General features: G+C 46.5%; 2 protein-coding genes across 2 annotated transcripts; one reads left to right on the top strand and one right to left on the bottom strand.

Annotated features, from left to right (window-relative positions):
- Positions 1–40: 40 nt before the first annotated feature.
- si:dkey-94f20.4 (synembryn-A) lies at positions 41–8,034 on the bottom strand. Its single transcript, XM_068754489.1, has 14 exons — positions 8,016–8,034; positions 4,631–4,725; positions 4,486–4,533; positions 3,801–3,818; positions 3,620–3,709; positions 2,923–3,524; positions 2,696–2,831; positions 2,372–2,560; positions 2,196–2,290; positions 1,944–2,094; positions 1,757–1,852; positions 1,490–1,634; positions 879–1,158; positions 41–794 (listed from the first exon to the last, which is right to left on the bottom strand). Exons 1-14 carry the CDS (start codon positions 8,032–8,034, stop codon positions 653–655), a joined length of 2,106 nt encoding a protein of 701 aa, XP_068610590.1. The 3' UTR covers positions 41–652.
- A 1,387-nt stretch (positions 8,035–9,421) lies between these two features.
- On the top strand, positions 9,422–20,450 carry LOC137909789 (transient receptor potential cation channel subfamily M member 4-like). The gene is made up of 28 exons (XM_068754209.1): positions 9,422–9,496; positions 11,047–11,108; positions 11,228–11,405; positions 11,833–12,013; positions 12,247–12,416; positions 12,497–12,674; positions 13,032–13,096; positions 13,198–13,431; positions 14,500–14,602; positions 14,679–14,800; positions 14,880–15,179; positions 15,277–15,378; positions 15,494–15,622; positions 15,754–15,883; positions 16,163–16,308; positions 16,630–16,742; positions 16,838–16,951; positions 17,024–17,073; positions 17,195–17,430; positions 17,522–17,637; positions 18,072–18,204; positions 18,286–18,460; positions 18,543–18,708; positions 18,790–18,971; positions 19,061–19,193; positions 19,267–19,339; positions 19,619–19,712; positions 19,963–20,450. Exons 1-28 carry the CDS (start codon positions 9,422–9,424, stop codon positions 19,989–19,991), a joined length of 3,789 nt encoding a protein of 1,262 aa, XP_068610310.1. The 3' UTR covers positions 19,992–20,450.
- Positions 20,451–20,544: the final 94 nt, after the last annotated feature.

Raw genomic sequence — 20,544 nt, 5'->3', positions numbered from 1 at the left:
ATCCTGTTCAGGACTTTATTTCATTTGTTTACAATACCCATACTAATAATTACAGGAATGAATAACATGTATATTATAAGTATATGAACAATATGCTAATAAATACATTTTCACCTGTAGCAATATTTATATTCAGCTAAAGAACTCATCAAAACTGACATAACAATACCCAAAGCCTCCAATAAATATGAGTAATAAATATAACGATGCCGATGAGAAGTCATTCATCACGGGACTGAAGCCAGTCTGAGATGGTTCTGCACTATAAACGCAGCACGTGGTGCAGATTTTACATTTCATCTTTAGTAAACACACGAGTGAATGCGGCCGATATTTATCCGTTCTGAATTCACTCTGGGGTGACGCTTTATATAAGTCTGAATGAATCTGCAGTGAATTAGACAGAGCAGAAGTAGAAACAAGAAGATTGCGTTGAGGCTATTATAATGCTATTAAGGTGAAACCTGTTCCTGAAGATCTCCCACCAGCGTGTCTGTATCGATGCGGTGTATTGTAGTGCGAGTCTAGTGAAGCAGAGCACGCGGCCTCTTATCCTCTTGCACTAAATCATTTTCTTAGTTGCTGCCTTGCAGAGAACTACATCGTTTAAATTTACTGCCGCTATTTCTGCGGAATGGGATCCTTTGACGTTTCAGTTCTTCTCTCCTCCCTCTGCGTCTCTGTCGTTCTCTGACCCGGACTCCCTCTCCTCAGTGAGGCACTCTTCCCTCAGCCCTGACATTGGGACCAGTTTCCCCTCCGAGTCGATTCCCACTGCATGGATAAAGTGATCTCTGCAGCACAAAGGAGCGGCAAAAGTGCAAATTACTTGCTAATCAGCATCAACGGTGTGGCTGTGAGATTGTCATTTGACTGACTTGGCAAGCTTGTTGAAGAGCGTGATCAATCTCCTGGCCTCCTCCTCCTTCTCCTCCTCCGTCATGCCCTCCATGGGGTCTGGCTGCTCTGTCTCCACCCGCCCCGTCACTGGGTTGATGCGATCTTTGACCTGCCGGTACTCCTCGGTGTCGGAGTCGGAGTCGCTGGAGTACTGGCCTTCAGAGCGGGACGCCCCGGACCCCTGCCCACCCAACAGACCCCTGGTGGCCAGCAAGCCTGCCGCGTTGCCGTAGCCTGTGTACTTGACAAATCGACTGACTGCGAGAAATTGATCCATGAAAAACGATTATTGTTCTACACTCAGTTGAGAAACGTGTGTACTGAAAATGAGATGAAAATGAGACATCAAGTTACGGATTAACTGCTGCGATGAGTACATGTAAAGTATAAATGTGGTTTTTTTTTTTATGTAACAAATAGAGCAATCATTTTTGGGATGATACTTTAGGATTTAAAGCTTTTTCACTTCTACAGTTAAATGTTTTTAGTGCTCATTTTCTTAAACCAATAACTCATTTTTCAAAAGTCAGAAGAAAATGAAAGCTCTCTGTTAAGGCACGGAGACTTGTGTGTGTGTGTCTGCTCTCACCGTTCTCCTTGCAGAGGACAAAGATGAGGTCGGCGGCGCAGTGTTTGACTTCTGTGTCCAGATGAGTCATGAGACGGATCAGGCGGCTCTTCAGAGTGGATCCCTCCTCTGGTCTGTGGGATGCATCCCGAAGAGGAGGCAGAATCTGACGGCAGGCAGAAATTATTACTACATTTGACTATTTGAAGAGACACTTGATTCCAACACAACCCAAATATTGGGAGAAGCACCGTTTGTTTTTTATGCATTGGGGGGGGGGGGTATTACATGTTTCCTGATGTAGCGGCGGGTTTCTCTGTGGGCCCTGCAGCTCTCCGTCAGCAGATTGAGGATTGGTGTCAGCTTCTCTTTGATTTTATCCCCCTGAGAAGCCAAAAAAAAGAAAGAAAAGTGTCTTATTTCTGCACCGCTAGTCGACTAATGAACATATTTCTGCACATTCCCTTCTCCTGACCGACTCCAGGCGTCTCTCCATGAACAGCAGCAGAGTGTGGACGCAGTCCATGTTGACACCGCGGCACTGCTGTGAGCCTGTCTCCAGAGGCACCGTCAGCAGCACGTCGAGACACCGGAGAGGCAGCGCCGACAGCAGGTTGACCGCGTGGCTGAGAACCAGTAAGAGAGAAGCCACGGCTAATTTACTACATACCGATGAACCTAAAAGTATTAAAACGTGGTACAAATATTAGCCGAATGCACGCTTCACCCCTGCAGTTCATCAGTGTCCTCCGGAAGCACGCACTTCCTCATCAGGCAGAGACGCAGGAGCGCCACCAGGTGTCGGTAGAGAGCTGCGTCGTTCTGAGGAATCGTTAAACATGCACTGTCTGTGGGTTTGCGCGCTACGGCTGAGAGCGTAATGCCGGGCTCGTCGTCACCGACCTCGCCGGGCTCCTGCCTGTGGCTGCTGCAGGTGACGTTGAAGAGGATTTTGAGGATTTCCGAGACCCGCTGAGAGGCTTCCAGCGAGATGGGCGGCACCGCCGGGCTCAGCGCACACTCGTACTGGTCCTTCCACTGAACCGCCAGGCAGCTCTCCAGAGCCGCGTTGAGGATGGAGACGCCTCGCTCCTGGACAACCGACGCAATGTCAGGGCGGGAAGGAAATCGGGTTCAGAGGCGTCAGAACAGAGCAGAAGAGTCAGCCTCTGCTCACGCTAACATGAAACTAGGCGATGGGATAAAGAGAGAAACAGCTCAGAGCACCTGCTGGAGCTGAGTCCTGAGCTCCGGCCGTAGCGCAGTAATGAGGAACATGAGGCGCAGCTCATAGAACTGAACACTGGAGGGAGGGGAGCAGCCGATACTGGAGGAGACCCGCTCGACCAGGCCGCTCATGAGCCTGAAGGAAACAGCAGCACGTTAGCAATCTGGAGATATGATGATGGGAACAATGATGTGAATGACGTGCTGTACATTTTCAGAAAGCCCACCTGAGAGCGCTGAACCTCTCCTGTGCCCAGATGCTGTTGTACACCACATTGCACAGCACCTTCATGGCCTCTTTTCTCTGCGCCTCCCCTCCCGCATCCCCCTCTTCCTCCTCGCCCTCCATCTTGCTCTCTCTGCGGTCTCTCCTGCCCCGCTCCAGCACCCTCTGATGGATGCTGCCTCGGTGCGTCTCACTGATGCTGGCCCTCTGGCTCCCCGCCCAGCTGAGGCTGTCCAGGTCTCCGCTGTTGGCATTGCTGACATCGCTCTTGGCGTCTTCGTCGAAGGCGGAGCCCCCGTCGTTTTGCTCGCCGACCTCCATGTTGGTTTCGTCCCCGTCGTTCCGACACTGCAGCACTTTGGCCTCAGCGAGAGAGGCGATGACGTTGTCGTAGAAGTCCGTGTCGGGGTCGCTCGCTTCATCGCCCGCACCACTCGTGGTCAGTCCGGCTAGTCTGGCCACAGTCAAGAGAGCGCCGTCTGTGACGAAGGGGCCCAGGATCTTTTTGTCTCTGGACAGGATTCTCAGGGTACGCAGAGATACCCTCAGAAGATGACTTTTGACTTCCGTTCTTATGAACCTCAAGAGAACAACAGCCAAATTCTGAGGGAGACAAAAAAATCGATTCGGATCAACGGGCCTTCTTTAAAAGGAGCCGCTGACTGGACACCTGGACGAGCAGAAGATCAGTCCCTCACCTGTCTGAGGATGAGGTTTCGATCCTCCTGATTGTACTCATCACTGTCCGAGTCAGAGGTCGTGTGGTCCCTCACTTTATTCTTCTTGAACTGTTACAGTAGGACAAAGAATAATCTGAATTTCAATAATCCCTGCGTTCACGCGTGCGACTTGAACTCCTGAACTGCGGCAGCACCGTACCTCTTCAAGCTGTCTTTGCTTTATGGCATTTTGGTGAACGAGAAAGAAGCAAAGAAAGATGTTAGTGTATATTCAGGGACTTTCCTCTTGACTGACGTTGGTTTCATGTTTCTATCGAGACATTACATTTATTTATCCACAGCGATTGTTTGACCAGTCTGACTCGGGGAATATGACATGTTTGTCAGTTAAAAACACAAGTTGAGATGTAAAAAAGTAAAGATATGTTGAATTTGAAGATGTATTGCAATTGTAAATCAAATTACCTTCAAATATACAGTAATTAGGTATAAAAACTGAAATAAAGCCATTCAATATAATAATTGAAGTAAATGTTTAAACAAAATAAAATGGACTTAATACAGAATAAAAACGTGTATAGCAGTTGCTATTGTTTGAGATGTTTGCATATACAGCTCCACTTAGAGCGGAGAGTGTGGAATAGATTAACATGCTGCTTATTGCTTCGCTCCACCTGGGCTCAATCGGCCTGAGTATGCAAGGAGAGAGGATCAGGGGCAACTGATACAGCAGAATTACTAATCACACACAGCCTACAGCGTGTGTGTGTGTGTGTGTGGGGGGGGGGGGGGGGGGGGAGATGGTGAGGCAGGGTAAGGAAAGGTGCTGTTTACGGAGCACAGGTGGGATAGAGATAGAGGAGAGGCAGCATAATCCAACTCACTTTCCTTCGGTCCCTCTCTTCGGCATCAAAGAAGAAGCACTGGGCAAACTGTGGGAGAGATGACGATGAAGGTCGGCAGGTCATGAGCAGGAGTGAACCAATCAGACACGGGAAGGTGATGAGGGAGCTTCGGTGATGACGTTACCTCTTTATTAAACTCCTGGAGCTGTGTCTGAACACCGACTTCATTCCCCTGCTTGATGCACTGGATAATCCCCTCCAGGTCCACGTCCATGCTTCCTGCGCGCGCACACACACACACACACAAAGCGGGAGAGGAATCATCATTAGGGCCATAACGTAATTAAAGTTACACAACAACAATGAGGAGGACAGCGTAGACAAAGAGTACACTTCATTCGCTTCAGAATACGTATACAAAATACATAAAAATACATCTAATCGCCTTCAACCATGTTATCTCTGATAAATGCTTCCTGGATATGCACATTCTACATCACACGATCATTACTGAGATGAATTAAACACCAACAATGCTGCAGTTTACTTTTAATTCTATATATTTGACTAGACCTACCTTGTGCCATTCACTCAGCCAATCAGATGTTATATCGTAGGTGTGTATCCAAAGTCACAGCTTTACCTCAGCTCTTTCTCAGAGGGTCTGTGTCCACAGCACACTACACTCTGTCTTTGGATAGAACGCTCTCTCTCCCTCTCTCTCTCTAATCCAAGAGAGGGACAGGAGCCATGGTAAAGTTATGGATATAATCCACTAATGGACTCTAGGATTATATCTCAGAGTGTTGACCCTCTATCCTACAGGTCTCCGTCTCACTCTCTCACTCAAATCTCTTAACCGCTTGGGAACCAATGATTAAAAAAGAGCATCAATGTTTTGCTTTTATCAGCCCCCCCTCCCCCTCCGAGCTCATTACATAACACCGGAGCCGTCAAGCCGAGCCATCGAAGCGGGAACATCTTTCTGATTAATCAGAACCAGAAGTCCTTCCATCGTGTAATCGATTACACGTTGTGCCTTCAGCAGTATAATGTTCTTTGCGTCTCGGCCCACACGGTGGAGCTATTTTCATAGATCTGTGCCTGCCCAGGCTCATCAGGGGGGAAATGCTCAAAAATAGAATTATTATCATACAAACAACATTAAATGTTGGTAAACTAAGCAGCAAAACAAAAGGAGCCCTGGTATGGAAAAGTGTGGGAACTCCTGGCTAAACGATTTAAATTATTCGTCTCCTTGTCAATACGTTTGCTTTATAGAAATGTGCAGAATAGAATAACATTTTAATCCACAGAGAGAAGCAAACACGTTTCAATTTCTGATTTTTATCCCATTTCTATTTGAGTTAAATCTCCTTATCTCCTCCTTCCCTACTTCGAATGTGCGGTAAAGACGAGACGGGCAGCTAGCGGTCACGCACTTGTCGTCAAAGTGACACTACACGACGTCCTCTGTGGGAAGGCGATATACGAGCGATTACCACTTCCGGGCTTTTCCGAACAGGATGCTCACTCTCGCGCCCCGGTGGGAAAGGGGGAAACGTGGAAGTGGTCGGCTGGTGGCTGCGGGTTCACAACAACAGGATGCACACTATATTAGTGATAATGAGAAAGAAAAAGGAACCCCTGACAAAGTGAGCGAATATTCCTTCAAGACAAATGAAACACTTGAAAAGAAGGACATCAACAAGTCGGCGGTAAATCAGTGGGGGGAAAACGGACTGATTGTGGGGCGGACAGGTGTCGCTTTGCAGATAACGACCCCAAACAGGTGCGACTGATTTAGATTAATGAGTGGAGTGCAGGTGGACATTTTAAAAGGCAGACTAACGAGGTCTTTGACGGCCACAATTCTTGATGATTTGCAGGTGTGATGTTTTATATATCTACCAATTTAAAGAGATATATTCATTTATGAGCAAAGTTTAGAAGGAATAAAACTGAAATGAAGGAATATTCACAACTTTGTTTGAGGAATGGCTTCAGGATTATGTTCTGTTGAACGACACGTTTTTTTTTTTATTATCAGTGGCAACTAATTTTATCTTGATTCATAATATTCTAAAAATATTCCTACAAAGCTACTCGGCTGCAGACGTGAAGGAAGGCATGCTTTCTTTTTGGCACGTCACCCTTTTCACGACGCATGCCGCAATCCGCGAAAAGACGAGCTCACGTAATCCACTAAAATGCATTGTGGGAAATCCTCAAACTGCCTCATCATTTGACTGCTAACGTGCCTGTGTGCACGCGACCCCCCCGCCCCCCCAGTAATGAGTCAGTTCACTTCTCCAACAACACGAACCGTCCAGATGTCACAGGAAATAGTTCACAATAGACTTGAGAAGGGAAGTTGTGATTCAGAGTGAAGGAGAGAGACCATTCAATGAGACACTGGCCCCCCGTGGATTACAGTATTATTAAAAGGTTAATAGACATTCTCCTAGAGGGGGGGGGCATGAGAGAATTTGGCCACGTGCCAAAAATAAACAGTCCATTTTAATAAACTGATATATTTTCTATGATTAACCCTGATTAAGGATTTATTGTTTCGGAAAAAAAGGTAGAAGAATGAGAAGTTGCTTTAATACACTGTGGGTGAGGGTGAGGGGGGTGAGTGAAGGACATTTCAGGAATAAACACGTTGACGGTAAAAAACTCACTCAAGGGAAAAGGCACAGGAAAAATGGGGCGATAAAGAAAAGCTTGAAGGAGAACCGAGGTTATTTTGGGCTGTGCCGGCTTCCTGCAGGTGATGGAGATGAAAGAATGATTTCTGGAACAATTGCTCAGCAGCAAGTGGAGTGAGGGAGCAGAGGAATAGGGGGGGGGGGGTATAGAGTGAACTTAGAATCAATGTAAACATCGCACTGGGTCCAAGGTCACCACAATGACAAGTACAACGTTGTTATTTATAGCAGCGTCACATCCGGTGTAAAATAGTTGATCAAACTGTCGCCGTCGCTGATTGATCACATGCATGAAAGTTGGTCATCCAAGTGTGACTCCGTCACAGACACGCCCCTCCACCCTGTGGCCACGCTATAAAGGACCAGGAGCGGCGCCTGCACGACAGACCCGAGCATCCGACATCACCGGGAGTTTCTTCGAACAGTCAGAGCAGCTTTTTGGGATTTTCTCGGTGGTAAGTTTCATTGAGGATTCCTATTCATCCTATTTTAATCCTTATATTTAGACTTGTCTTCCGTGCCAGCCTTCGTTTGATTCATATTTTTGCCGACGGACCCTTTATGTGGAGTGTTTGTCTTTTCTGCTACAGGCTAGCGCGGTATGGAGATAGTGTTTGTACTGCTGTTGACTGTGCCTTTGACTGTTGCCATTCCACTGAGGCCAACTCACAGGTCAGTGTGAAAAAATACACACAGCATCATGATGTATCACCTAATGCCAGCTATTCTGTAAAAAAGAAATATAAAAAAAAATGTTCTTCTTCAAAAATGAATTTAGTATCAAATATGGAAAAACTTATCACATTCCAATAAATGTATTAGTTGTTTAAAACAAACAAACAAACAGGTAATAAATACCTTTCTCTGATGAACCCATAGGTCAGAGGGAGACACTGTCCTCCCAGTCAACGCCGTACGGGCTTCAGAGGTGAAGAGATCAGAGGACAGACGGGCGCAGCATGCTCAGCCACTGAGGATCGTCCCATTTCACGCAGAACGTCTCGACCTGGATGCGCTGAAACGCAGGTAGAGCATGCACAAACAGGTTGAAATCGCTGCCCACAGTCCGGATGCTGCTGATGCAGGATAAACGCCAGGATAGTCGTTCCAACAGTACTTTGGACTGTGGCGTCTAACGAAGCTTAAAATAGCCAGTTTATGATTTATTTGATATTTGGACGCACGTTTTGCGTTTTAGAGCCTGATCTGTATTCTCTCTCTCCCCCTATCTGTGCTTGGTCATCGACAGCATGGAGGTGAAGTTGCGTCCTCGGCGCAGCTGCAAACTCGGGACGTGCCAGGTCCACAATCTGGCCAATGTTTTATACCACCTCGGCAATTCGAATGGAAAAGACGAGTCGAAAAAGGCCCACGACCCGCAGGGATTCGGGAGATAGGGCCAAGAGGAAAGACAAGCTTTGTGGACTAACAAGGTGGACAGGACAATGTCCACCTCCTATTTACAAGCAAATGTCTTTGTGCGCATTCTGACTGACTGGATCTACAGAATCTGTTTGTTGTAATGCTGCTTGAAATGCCTCTTCATGTTGCTTTTAAAATATACGATTCTCAATATTTAAGTACATTAAACAATAAATATTTAAGAGCAACAACTGTGTGCCGTCATACTACTTCCATAACGCTCACGGCCTTTAGGATTCATGGGAAACGGTCCACAACAGGTTGAATGTTATTCAGATCAATAGCCGTTAACAATATTTTCAGATTAGAAAGCACCTTAAATTGTTTTGCTACTGCTGTCAGTAAGGTATATCCACATTTCCCTGTACATCTTCACCTGAATATCCCCATTTCTCAATGGTTTCTGCATCCATCTGTTGCTGCCGGTATCGGGTTGCCTGAGAAAACTGGACTTCTGGCACTGTTGGAAACCCAGATCGGAACCATGATTGTTGCCTAAAAAGGTTTTGTGTCTTTGATGCTGCTCACCCAGGGGGGGGGGGGGGTTGTTTGTCCTGCTTCCCAACCTGGGTGTGAAATATCTGTGGTTTTGAACGGCTCCTCCTTTATTTTGAAGGACGGCGTCTCCAAACTGCCTGTCTTTTTATTTTTTTGACGACAACCACACCCTCACCTGTTCGGCGTGCGTCTGCACCTACATCTGACTGGAAACTTTCTGCACGTTGCCATTGACTTCATTTCTGGAGACTTAAACCCCCCGATCGAGGGGAAATGGACATAAAGAGACCTTGAAGTATTTCTTCCTTGTTTTTCCTCACGGAGTCAAAACAGGAAAAAGAAACATGAGAGACACGGGAGGGGAAGAAGGCGGCGGCGGCGGCGGCGGGGATAAGATCGGTAAATCTGAGAAGGACCAGGTGGGTTTTAGCTCTCCATTACGCCACGCTGCTCCTTCGTGCGTCATCTCTGCGGCGTTTGGTAAAGGAATAGAACTCCTTAAAAAGAAGAAGAAGTGGAAGTTGCGACGACGGAAGTGGCTGGAAGTTATTGTGTCACTGACGAGCGGCGGAAGATGCCCCCTGCTCCGGGCAGCACGTGTTGAACGGCGTGTTCGTGGACTGGAAGTGTCGTCGCTGCGTTTTTGGATACGAACCGAGGTCCGCTGCGTTTTTGGATACGAACCGAGGTCCGGTTCGCTTCCGCTCACGTCTGTGACGACGTTAAAGCTACTTGTGGTAGAAGTGCTATGAATTAAGTTAGCTTTCGGTGCGGATGACGCGGCTTTGACGGCTAATGAGTTACGCTTGCGTTATTGGTAGACACCAGCTAGTTATAACCCTCAGTCGGACGCATTTCTGCAAATGAGCGTCTCAATTTCAAAAACAAAGACGAGAACACGCCCATTGTAGCTTCCGACCGAGCGCTAGCTAGCTGTAGGCTAGTTAGCGCTAGCCACTCAATTTCGGCCCGAAGCTGCAACATTCATCGGTGAAACCTGCATCCAGGAGAAAGGTAAAATATAACTTCTCACACACCTTCGCTCCAGAGGCACAAGAGTTCATACGAGCAGTCATAATGGCTTCATTCCATTCGGGGATGCCCACCAGGTAGCTAAATCTGATTCCTACTAAGGCGAAGCAATGGCGGCTCTAACTCTGCATTTGATTGGCTGGTGTTCGTTGATTGGGGCGTGATGATTGGAGCACGGATAGATTAGAACGTCAGGGTAAGCTAATCAAATCCAATATAGGGTGGGACGTGGCGTGGCCATAGTATGATCCTCGTATTCACTTCCGGGGGTCAAAAATGAGGTGCTGAAAGATTAGGGATAGACTCCAATATGGAGTTCACCATGTTTTCTTCTTGTTTGTGTCCCTCGGTTAATACATTTTATAAAACGGTGAAATGGTAACCCTAAATCATGTCTTTATTTGCCTAATTTAAAATTGTGTGGCATAAATAGGATGTTTTAATTATATATTACACTTCACAGACACAATGTTTTATATATTATTATAGAAAATGGATTGAAGGATATCCCCTTTGACTTCACCAATCAAAACACTTTCTACGACAGTCTTTGCTGTGGCAGTGGGTAGGGCAGAATGTATTAACTGAGGATAAGGTGGAGTATAAGCAGTATAAATTTAATTCAAAGATCTAATGATAGACGGTGCTGAAGCTTGGAAAAAGAGGCCACTTATTCAGGCGAGTAGATTTGCAGCTCTGCTGTGGAATGCACTGAATGTCTGCACTGAAGATACCTTCTGAGTTACCGGGCCTACGTGCCAATCGCACACGGCCTCACATCCATTCCCTAAATTACACACGCGAGGTTATAAACCCTAGATGAAAATTCAGCCCCACATCAGAAGTCACAGTCGGCCGTCTAGACGCACTGTATCACCTCAGCATATCACACGGTGTATATAAAAGGGATTTATTAACTGTTTGAAAATGCTTTCAGAGCTGGATCCCCAAAATCATAAAGAAAAGAGTGTGCACCACCTTCGTTGAAGATTCCTTCAGGTACAGTGGATATACTCTGTGCAGCGCATTCCTTTGTGCTTATCGTGGGTCTCCTCTGCCTTCTGCGATGATGCAACAATAAAGAATCATGTTTTCACATGTGTGATCCTGTCGTGCAGCAATGGTGCGCTGTGTCAGTGTGGAGGCGCTAGAGATGCCCATGCCTCCGTCGCCCTCGGCGACTACTTCAGCACAGCGATTGTCAATCACTGGGACACTGCTCAGCACTCCTCTGAATACCCAACGGATGCCTTTGGAGAGTTACAGTTTGCTGGAGCCAGCAAAAGGCATAGTTATGTGAGTGGCGTTTGTGGTGACTTTGAATGCCACATTAAATGCTTGCTTTCTGTAGAGGTAGAATTTAGTAGTACTACTAAGTACTTTAGTAGTACTTGGCTTTTCCTAACCTTTAAATAACCAAATATAAAGACCGAGTGCACCGACGGTCAAGTCTCATAACTGTAGTCCTTTTGCTTTGACATGCATTACTTCATTCTTTAAAGTCACAGGTCGTCAAATTTTGTGCAGCCTCGTGGTGGCACAGGTAGTGTGGTTAGCAGGAGCTAGCGTAGCATTGACAGTTTCTCCCTTGTGCCGGTCTCAAACCCGGACAAATGTGTCGGGAATGGCATCCGGCGTAAAAATGTGCCAAAATCTAATATGCAAATTCAATGTAAACACGGCGTCAACTTCTGAAATCTCGATTCTGTCTTGGGGATCTTAGTTCCTGCGCCTGTCATGGGATACGCCCCCGTCTATGGTCTACACCCTGATGACGGCCCACTGGGGTCTCTCTGCCCCCAACCTGGTGGTGTCTGTAGTGGGTGGAGAAGGCAGGACAAAGGTGAAAACCTGGGTGCGGGAGGTTCTCAGGCAGGGGCTGGTGAAAGCGTCACAGAGCACAGGTAAACAGATTACAGGTCAGAGGTTACATGCAAGATGACTGTATTGTGAAACTCAAACACTGCTTATCGTGTCACAAGGATTTTTAGATCCTCCGCCGTTTTACAAAACATTCAAAATAGTCCAATTACATACCTTTTTAGAATGTATTAAAAGTATAAAATTGGATTTTGAACATTTTAAAGTGTTGTTTTCTTGCTTGCTTTATCATTCACTGTTTGTCTATTTCATCGAGGCGCATGGATCCTGACCGCAGGCTTGCGAGAAGGCGTTGGTCGGTGCGTTGGCGAGGCGGTGAGGGATCACGCCACTGCAGCCTCGTCGGTGTCCCTCAATAAAGTGGTGGCGCTGGGCATCGCCCCCTGGGGGCTGGTTCACAACCGAGAGCAGCTGGTCAACGCGCAGGTTGTAGAGGCACTGAAGAGTTAAGTAGAACGCATAAAGCGCTCAAAGTCACTGGAGTGTGGCAACTCTGCCTCTTGCAGGGCAGCTTTCCTGCAAAGTACTACGTCCAGAACACATCCCGGGACTCCTGCTGCCTGGACAACAACTACCAGGCCTTCCTGCTGGTGGACGATGGGAGTGTGGGACGCAGAGGTGGGGAGACGGTGTTCAGGGCTAAACTGGAGGATTACATCTCCCATCAGCGCACAGGCATCTGGGGTAAGACGGGCCATGATGAAGTAAGACATTGTATGAAAAATATTCAGATGTGAAAGGAGCGGCTTCCCCTGTGCTGATATTTTGTTATTGGACGTCGAGAGAAACTGGAAACGACTCTGCTGGTGATCTGTTGTTAATGCGTGTGATTTAATTTAATGTGCGTGCTTGGGCAAGAATTCAGACGTGTGAAATCAAGCAGAGGATTCTCTAAAATGCACCCAGTAGCTGTTTCGCTGCTGTCTGTCTGCATTACCAGGAAGAAAATGGGTTTTATGCTCTGATCTGCAGATATTGATTCTAATATATGGATGAAAGAGAAGTCTGCTAATTTACCAATGCAGTATTTGCTGTCTGTAGGTAGTGGCAGCATCGACATCCCTGTCCTTTGTATGCTGGTATCAGGAGAACCGAGTATATTGGAGGTACAGCCACGACTATTTATGTTTTATCGGTTTCACTGCAGCAGTTTCTTTTATCGCGTCTCTTGTCTCTCGTCTCTCTTTCTTTGCCCGATTTCCGGCAGAGAGTGGATCTTTCCCTGAAGAACTCCATGCCCTGGCTGGTGCTGGCTGGCTCGGGAGGCCTGGCGGACTTCTTGAGTGACGTCTTGGAGAATCTGTCCTCGGCCCCAGTCGGCCAGTCTTCCAGCGAGGTGGATAATGAGGCGGGCCCCGGCGTCGATCTGAAAGACCGAGTCGCTGAGCGCTTTAAGAAGTATTTCCCTTCTGAAGCGGACTCGGACAAACTCGTGGAACGGGTAAGTCCTGTGGACGGACGCGTGTGATTGTGTCCCACCTGCATAACGGGAAGAAGCTATTTAGCTGAAACTTCTTTGTGATGCTTCTGGTTAACCATGAAGCATTAGGACTTCCTGAGATTTCAGCTCCGAAGGACGGCTAAATCACCGGCATGTTATTTGTGTCATGCCACATTTGATGTCTTTAATTATTCATTTTGCCACTGCTATGCCGGAGGACATCTGGCTATTTCTCAGACCGCTTCGGTTTGATCTTGCTTCTGGAAAGCCTGGCTGTGCTTAAGTTGTTCTCGTTGCTCATTTGGGGTGTCGGTTTTCATAAGGCCTAATGAGGCAGGGGTGTACTGGGATGGGAGTTCAGCCCTGGACGGCTCTGGGAGACGGTTTAGTCCCAGGCCACACGCAGAATGCTCTCATGTGCACTCAGACAAACCTGGACAGCTGGTGAAAACTTTATGGATTTTCTTTTTTTGGACAGTCTACCGGCAGCCCAGTGGGATTTGTCCCATTGTACCAGATGGCTAGTGCACCATTGTGATTCGGGCTATTTTTATAACACAAAATGGTGAAAATAGACACGTTTTATTATGTCAAAACAATTACAACGGCTCCTTAAAAAACAATTCCCCCCCGAGGGTGTCTGCTGGCAAATTCCCTATGAATAAAGCTGAAAAGTGACTTTCTGTTAAACACAACTTCCTGTCAGCTGCAGCCTTAAAAAGGAGTGGGTTTGATATTAGAACATTGGCAACAACTCTAAAGAGTGTGGCTGCTTATTGACTGTCCATTTATCCATACCCTAATATTAAACTAATCATTAATTTAATCAGCAGCTGAGATTTAACTTGCCGACGGGAGAGTTTGGATGCACTCAATCGTTACTGTTGATCCTTCGCTCTAAATGTCCTGATGTCGGCATCGGCTGTTCTCTCCGTCATATCATGGATGTGTGAATAACTTTTGCTACCAAATCTGTATGGCAGCTGTTTAATCCTTCAAATGTTGTCCACATACACTAGATTCAGATTTCCTGTTTGTTTTTTCTTCTTCTTCTTCTTCGGTCTCCAGGCGCTGAGCATCTACCACAACCGAGACTTTATTACGATCTACCACGGCGAGCAGGAAGGCCCCAACGATTTCGACACCGTCCTGCTCAAAGCGTTGGTGGGAGGTACATGCAGCGCCGACGTGACATTCCAAACCAAACTCGGCGTTGCGTGTTTATTGTGGTGCTTTTTGTATTTCAGCTAGTAAGCACCGCGCCTCAGTCGATGCCAGCCCCCACAATGAAGAACTGAAGCTGGCGGTCACGTGGAACAGGGTCGACATCGCCAAGAGCGAGCTCTTCAACGGAGACATCCAGTGGAGGGTGCGGGGTTCGCATCACATTTCAATAGATCCATGTATTTACCACCCGCCCGATCAATGACCACCGTCCTATTGAACAGTATGAAGACTTGGAGGACTCCATGACGGATGCCCTGGTTAACAACAAACCTCAGTTTGTGCGTCTGTTCACTGAGAATGGCCTCAACATCCTGGACTACCTGACCTACGGCCGCCTGGAGACGCTCTACCGCTCCGTGCCTCAGGGAGCCATGCTTTTCCAGCTCCTTCAGCGGCGGCTGGTGGAGCGACTTGGAACTGCAGCCGCAGCGCCCACATCGTTAAACCTGACCGACTCGGCTTCCAAAGTGGGAGCAGAGGCTGTGCAGAGTGGTCCGGTGACGGAAATCAGCCTCTTTGAGGTTGGTTTTCCTGATGGTGGCGAGACATTAGCCTGGATGTCGCACCTACACACACACACACACTTGTATTTGGTACACCTCGTCCGTTTGTCCTCAGGTTTCAGGGGTCCTGGAGCTTTTGATGGGTGACGTCTGCCAGCCGTTTTACTATAACGCTTTGGGCTTGGATCAGATTACATCCAAAAGGAGAGCTCTAAGGGTAACTATTTATTCTCTCTATGCAGAAGCAGAGTGCATTAATGAGTGATCGGTATTAGAGAGGTTAAGGGAATAACATGCTACCCTTTTCCTCTGCCGGTTTTCACCCACCCCAGCGTGCTAGTAAGCTGTTGCGCGGAGACTGCTTGTATCGAGAGAAGCGTTGTCTCTTTCCCTGGGCCTCACTCTTTGTCTGGGCCGTCCTCCAGAACCGCAGTGAGATGGCCACGTTCTTCTGGGAGATGGTAAATAAAGGCAACCATATGGTTGAAATCAGACCCAGAACGGTGTCTGCAGCAGACCACCAGCAATGCAAAACGCAGTATCGGTATCTGATGTTTGCATTTCCTACCTTCCCTTGCTTGTCGTTTTGCAGTCGGGGGAGACTGTGCTGAGCGCTCTGAGTGGCTGCAAAATCCTGAGGGAACTGTCCAAGCTGGAGGGCGAGACCGAGGCCAAGCTGTCCATGAAAGAGCTGGCCCAGAGGTTTGAGAACTTTGCACATGGTGAGACCATGAAAATATCTTCCACAAACACTCGATTTAGCAATATATTTACAGAAAGGATGATCGGGCACGAGATTTCACATTACATCCGTTTGCATTTTGGTGCAGTGGTAATAAGTAGACGTTTAATGGGTTTAAATTATGTTGAATGAGTAAATTCATGTTTGGCCAACATATAATTGTTTGTTGTTTTTGTTTTTTTTAATGCCAGGATATATATTTTGCTTCCTACATGAAATCACTCCAAACCCGTCTGCTCTTGTCTGCCCCTCTCATCAGACGTTTTCAGCTCTTGCTATCGGAGTGACGAGAGTCGCTCTTTCACCCTGCTGATCAGGAAATCTCCAGTTTGGGGCGGGACCACCTGCTTGCAGATGGGGACGGGCGCCGACGCGCGACTCTTCTTCAGCCACGATGGGGTGCAGGTGAGCCACCGTCTGTGACGCCGGTCCGGCTGCTAGACCACATTTATATTGTTTGCTGCTGTGTCTTCAACTTGCATGCACAAAATGCCTCTGTTTTAATTGATAAATAAATTAAGCCCAATATCCTTCCTTTTATTATGAAATTAACAGTTTTAATGGGGTCCTTGATTTTTTTTTTACATTCTTTTCACTTGTATTGTTGTCATAACTGCAAATGGCAGCATTTGGGAAAAATAAAGTAATAATGGTGCATATAATCGTGCACAGACAACACAGTCTACCTTCAATCTGTGAACAAGTTCTTATTATCTCCCCTTCTAGTCTCTGTTGTCTCAGATCTGGTGGGGTGACATGAAGAGAAACACGGAGGTGTGGAAGCTCGTGCTGACCTTCTTCTGCCCCTTCCTCTGCTACACCAACCTCATCTCCTTTCGGTGACGCGCGCGCCGTCATTGTTGCTTTGAACGATGCATTTGTCTGATGCTGATTGTGTAAACGGATGCTTTTACAAACATATTCCACCTCTCAGGGAACAGGAGGATCACCATCAGGAGGACGAGGGCAAGCCCCACGAGGACGGGCTGGGCAGGGACGACAGCCTTTATGGCACCACCGTCTTCTCTTTCTCGGACATCAAGCACATGTGAGCCTCCGAGATCGTTGTTGCCCGTGTTTTCTGTCGTGTTGGTTAATAAGCTTGATGTTGTTTTTATAGTGAAGCTGATGCACAAGGTTCCCAAAGCCCCAGATCGGCAACCATCAAAGGTGAGTCCTGTTAACGGCACGTATAAAAAATAAATAAAATGTCATGAGAGGAAGAAGAGCGCTTCTGGTTATCATTACAACAAGCTACTAATCAATTTACAATCTCAATTATTAATTACAGGCGTTCCCCAACGCAGGCCACCAAAGCGGCCATTCATCGTGTCAAGATGGCGTCAGTTCTGGTTCGCACCCGTCACTTCATTTTTGGGCAACGTCCTGATGTACTTCCTGTTCCTCCTCCTGTTTGCCTACGTGCTGTTGGTGGACTTCAAGCCGCCGCCGCCCTCTGGTCCAGCCATCACCGAATACGTGCTGTACTTCTGGATTTTCACCATTGTGTGTGAGGAGATCCGGGAGGTGAGAGCAGAGAATATCACTAAAAAGTATTTCTTTGTGAAAGGGCTATGCAGTATAAAATCTTTTTTTTTTTATTTATTTCTTCTCCCAGACATTCTTCTTGGGAACAATGACGTGGCGTCAGAGGATCCGAGTGTACATTCAGGATGTGTGGAACAAGTGTGACGTCACTGCCATCACGCTGTTCATCATAGGACTGATCTGCAGGTACAGACGACGGCCATCAACCGTGCAGATTACTACTAATATATGTACCGTATTAGCTCAAAGCTGTTCAATATGCGTATGCAAAACTTTTCTGCGATCAGAAATTAAAAATAACTTTGCCTGTTTACCCCTTGAAACGGCGCGGTGTGTTTGCAACTAACGGTGACACAGGAGGACATTGTGCACAGATCATAGTAGTTATAAGACAATTTAATACTGGTCTCAAATCGGAGAAATGCAACGTAATAAATTAAGTATAGTCTTAAATCTTTGTTTGACCTTGCGCTGTTTCATTGCAAAAGAATATTGTCAGAGTGTGTGATGCGTTTCTCAGACTTTCATTTGTTTCCCTTCCAAGTACATTTCTTTAGTTTTACTGTCGTCCACTGGGCGGTGCTGTTACCTCAGAGTATTTGCTTCATCCTCTGTTATAGGATGTTCCACTGGTCGTACGAATTTGGCCGCGACGTCCTCTGTGTGGACTACATGGTCTTCACCCTCCGTCTCATTCACATCTTTGCGATTCACAAACAGCTGGGACCAAAAATCATCATTGTCGGCAAGATGGTGAGACAAATTAGCACAACCTGCCATTGAAGCACTGCCACTAAAGCAACACGTTTGTATGACGATCATTGTCTCCTCCAGATGAAGGATGTCTTTTTCTTCCTCTTCTTCTTGGGCGTGTGGCTGATGGCTTATGGAGTAGCCAATCAGGCTTTGCTTTACTCCTACGACCCTCGCCTGGATCGGATCTTTCGTCGGGTTTTCTACAGACCGTACTTGCACATCTTCGGCCAGATCCCCGTGGAGGAGATGGATGGTACTGGGGATAATTTGTTTTTATGTGATGTCAAAAGTCAAGACGCATTTTATTCATTCCTTTATTTGCGTGTTCATCCCAGTGGGGAAGAGGTGGGACATGGCCTGCACAGACAACGTGACCTTGATTGACAACGGCGAGGAGCCTTGCAGAGTCATGTACAGTAACTGGCTGGTGGTAATTCTGCTGGTTGTTTATCTTCTGGTCACCAATATTCTGCTCATCAACCTGCTCATCGCCATGTTTAGGTAAAGAGGCGTCCTTCAGTCGGGCGTCGCATCGAGTCTGGCTGCATTCCTGTGCTAAAACGGAACTCTTTGTCCTTCCAGCCACACATTCTCTCAAGTCCAGGCTAACAGTGATATCTACTGGAAGTTCCAGCGCTACAACTTGATTGTCCAGTACCACTCCCGCCCCTCCTTGGCGCCCCCGTTCATCATCCTATCTCACATCAATCTTTTTATCAAGAGAAATATCCGTAAAGTGCCCTCCGTCAAGATCCACCATTTCGGTCAGTGTTGCAGTGATCATGTGTGAGTCGGTGAAATAAATGTATTTAAAAAATGTTTTTTTTACCAAATTACCATTTTCTGTCTGCAGTGCTGCAGTTAAGAGGGAAAGCAGCTAACAGGCTAATGACGTGGGAAACCATTCAGAAGGAGGATTTCTTGACTGCACAGTCCAAGATCCAAAAAAACTGTGACTCGGAGAGACTTAAGCGGATGTCTGTCAAGTAAGCACATATTTCAGCACCAAACGCGTTATTAGGTAATTTCATACTGAAAGGAATGTCTGCTCCTCCTCAGAGTGGACGGTGTGCTTAAATATCTGACTGAAAGCAGAGACTTTGACCACAGGCTGAGGGCTCTGGAGAATGAGGTAAAATAAGAGCATTGATTTTGGGGGAAAGTCCCGTTTCCATTAAGAAAAGTGATGAAATACAAAAGAAGATGAGGAACATTTAAGTTTTTTTTCATCCTGTTTGGGATTGTTGTTGTTTTTTACTGCAAAAGGAAGAGGGTGGGGGGGTTACCTGTTTGTTGACAAGTCTTTCCCAGCATGAATGAAGGTCACGGAATCAAATTTGTTTAACTGTATTCCCAAAATCCGGATTCATTCTTGGAGTCGGTGTATTTTGATTCTTCCTCTTCCTCTCAGATGGAATATTGCTCAAGCGCTCTCAGCTGGATTGTGGACACTTTGGCGCAAGGCAGCACATTCAAGCCTTCTCGACCTCCACCGACACTGAGAGGTACATCCGGGTCGGAGCCTCCGCTTCACAGAAACTGCAGAACGCTTTGCTCATTCAGAGCCACTGATGTCCATAAACGTCACACTGAATCTCAAACGCCCAGTCGTGCACTATCTGACAAAATGCTCAAAGTGTGTGGCTGCACTGAAGGAGTTCATGTGTTTACACTTTAAATTAGACACCCAAAGCTGGTTTGATTTCTTGCCGTCGTTGGAAACTGATTTACGATTGATTGTTTGTGCCTCTACAGATGCTTTCCCTTCTTCCGGTTCGAGCTGATTCAGCCTTCGTGATGCCTTCACTTGCTCAGGATTTGTGGAAGACAAAGACTGACGTGCATTTGTTTTGGCTGTTCCCATGCCACTTGCCTGTCATTTTCATCCTTGGATTCAGTTACCTAATATTGTCAGTGGGTTTGTTCTACAACGGGGGGGAAGCTTTGCCAGCATCGGTACTCCTTTAGTGTTCCGTCAATGTAAAAGCTGATGTTTTCAGTCTGCAATCAATCTTGCACAAATTCCAAATGTATTTATGATGAGGCTATTTTTTACTTACCAGCGCCATTAAGTCTTTGTTGTTGTAAGCTGATGGCTGCAATTTAATTTTGTAATGGATTTCTACTGTTCTATAGAAACCGAGATATTGTTTACAATAGGATGCATCAAGTCTACATTCTTATACTTCTGTGTTTGGTTTTATGGGGAATATAAAAACATACAATTTTTAATAATTTATATTATCCTGTTCAATAAATTATATAAAATATTGTGTACCTAATGATTCATTCCTGTTAAGCATAAAGGACATTCTTACTATTTCACACATTCACTCT

The sequence above is a fragment of the Brachionichthys hirsutus genome, chromosome 21 (genome assembly GCF_040956055.1).
Source record: "Brachionichthys hirsutus isolate HB-005 chromosome 21, CSIRO-AGI_Bhir_v1, whole genome shotgun sequence".
NCBI lineage: Eukaryota > Metazoa > Chordata > Actinopteri > Lophiiformes > Brachionichthyidae > Brachionichthys > Brachionichthys hirsutus.
Note: the sequence above shows the minus strand (reverse complement) of the source record. Positions and strands in the feature narration are given on the sequence as shown.

Bases quoted from the DNA above. Each gene is read 5' to 3' on its own strand.
- LOC137909789 (XM_068754209.1), top strand. From the start codon at position 9,422: ATGAGAGACACGGGAGGGGAAGAAGGCGGCGGCGGCGGCGGCGGGGAT. The intron at 15,623-15,753 runs GTAAATAAAGGC...GTCGTTTTGCAG, and splicing joins CCACGTTCTTCTGGGAGATG to TCGGGGGAGACTGTGCTGAG. The intron at 16,309-16,629 runs GTGAGCCACCGT...CTCCCCTTCTAG, and splicing joins TCAGCCACGATGGGGTGCAG to TCTCTGTTGTCTCAGATCTG.
- si:dkey-94f20.4 (XM_068754489.1), bottom strand. The intron at 2,832-2,922 runs GTGGGCTTTCTG...TGTTTCCTTCAG, and splicing joins GAGAGGTTCAGCGCTCTCAG to GCTCATGAGCGGCCTGGTCG. The intron at 795-878 runs GTCAGTCAAATG...TTTGTGCTGCAG, and splicing joins CTCTTCAACAAGCTTGCCAA to AGATCACTTTATCCATGCAG.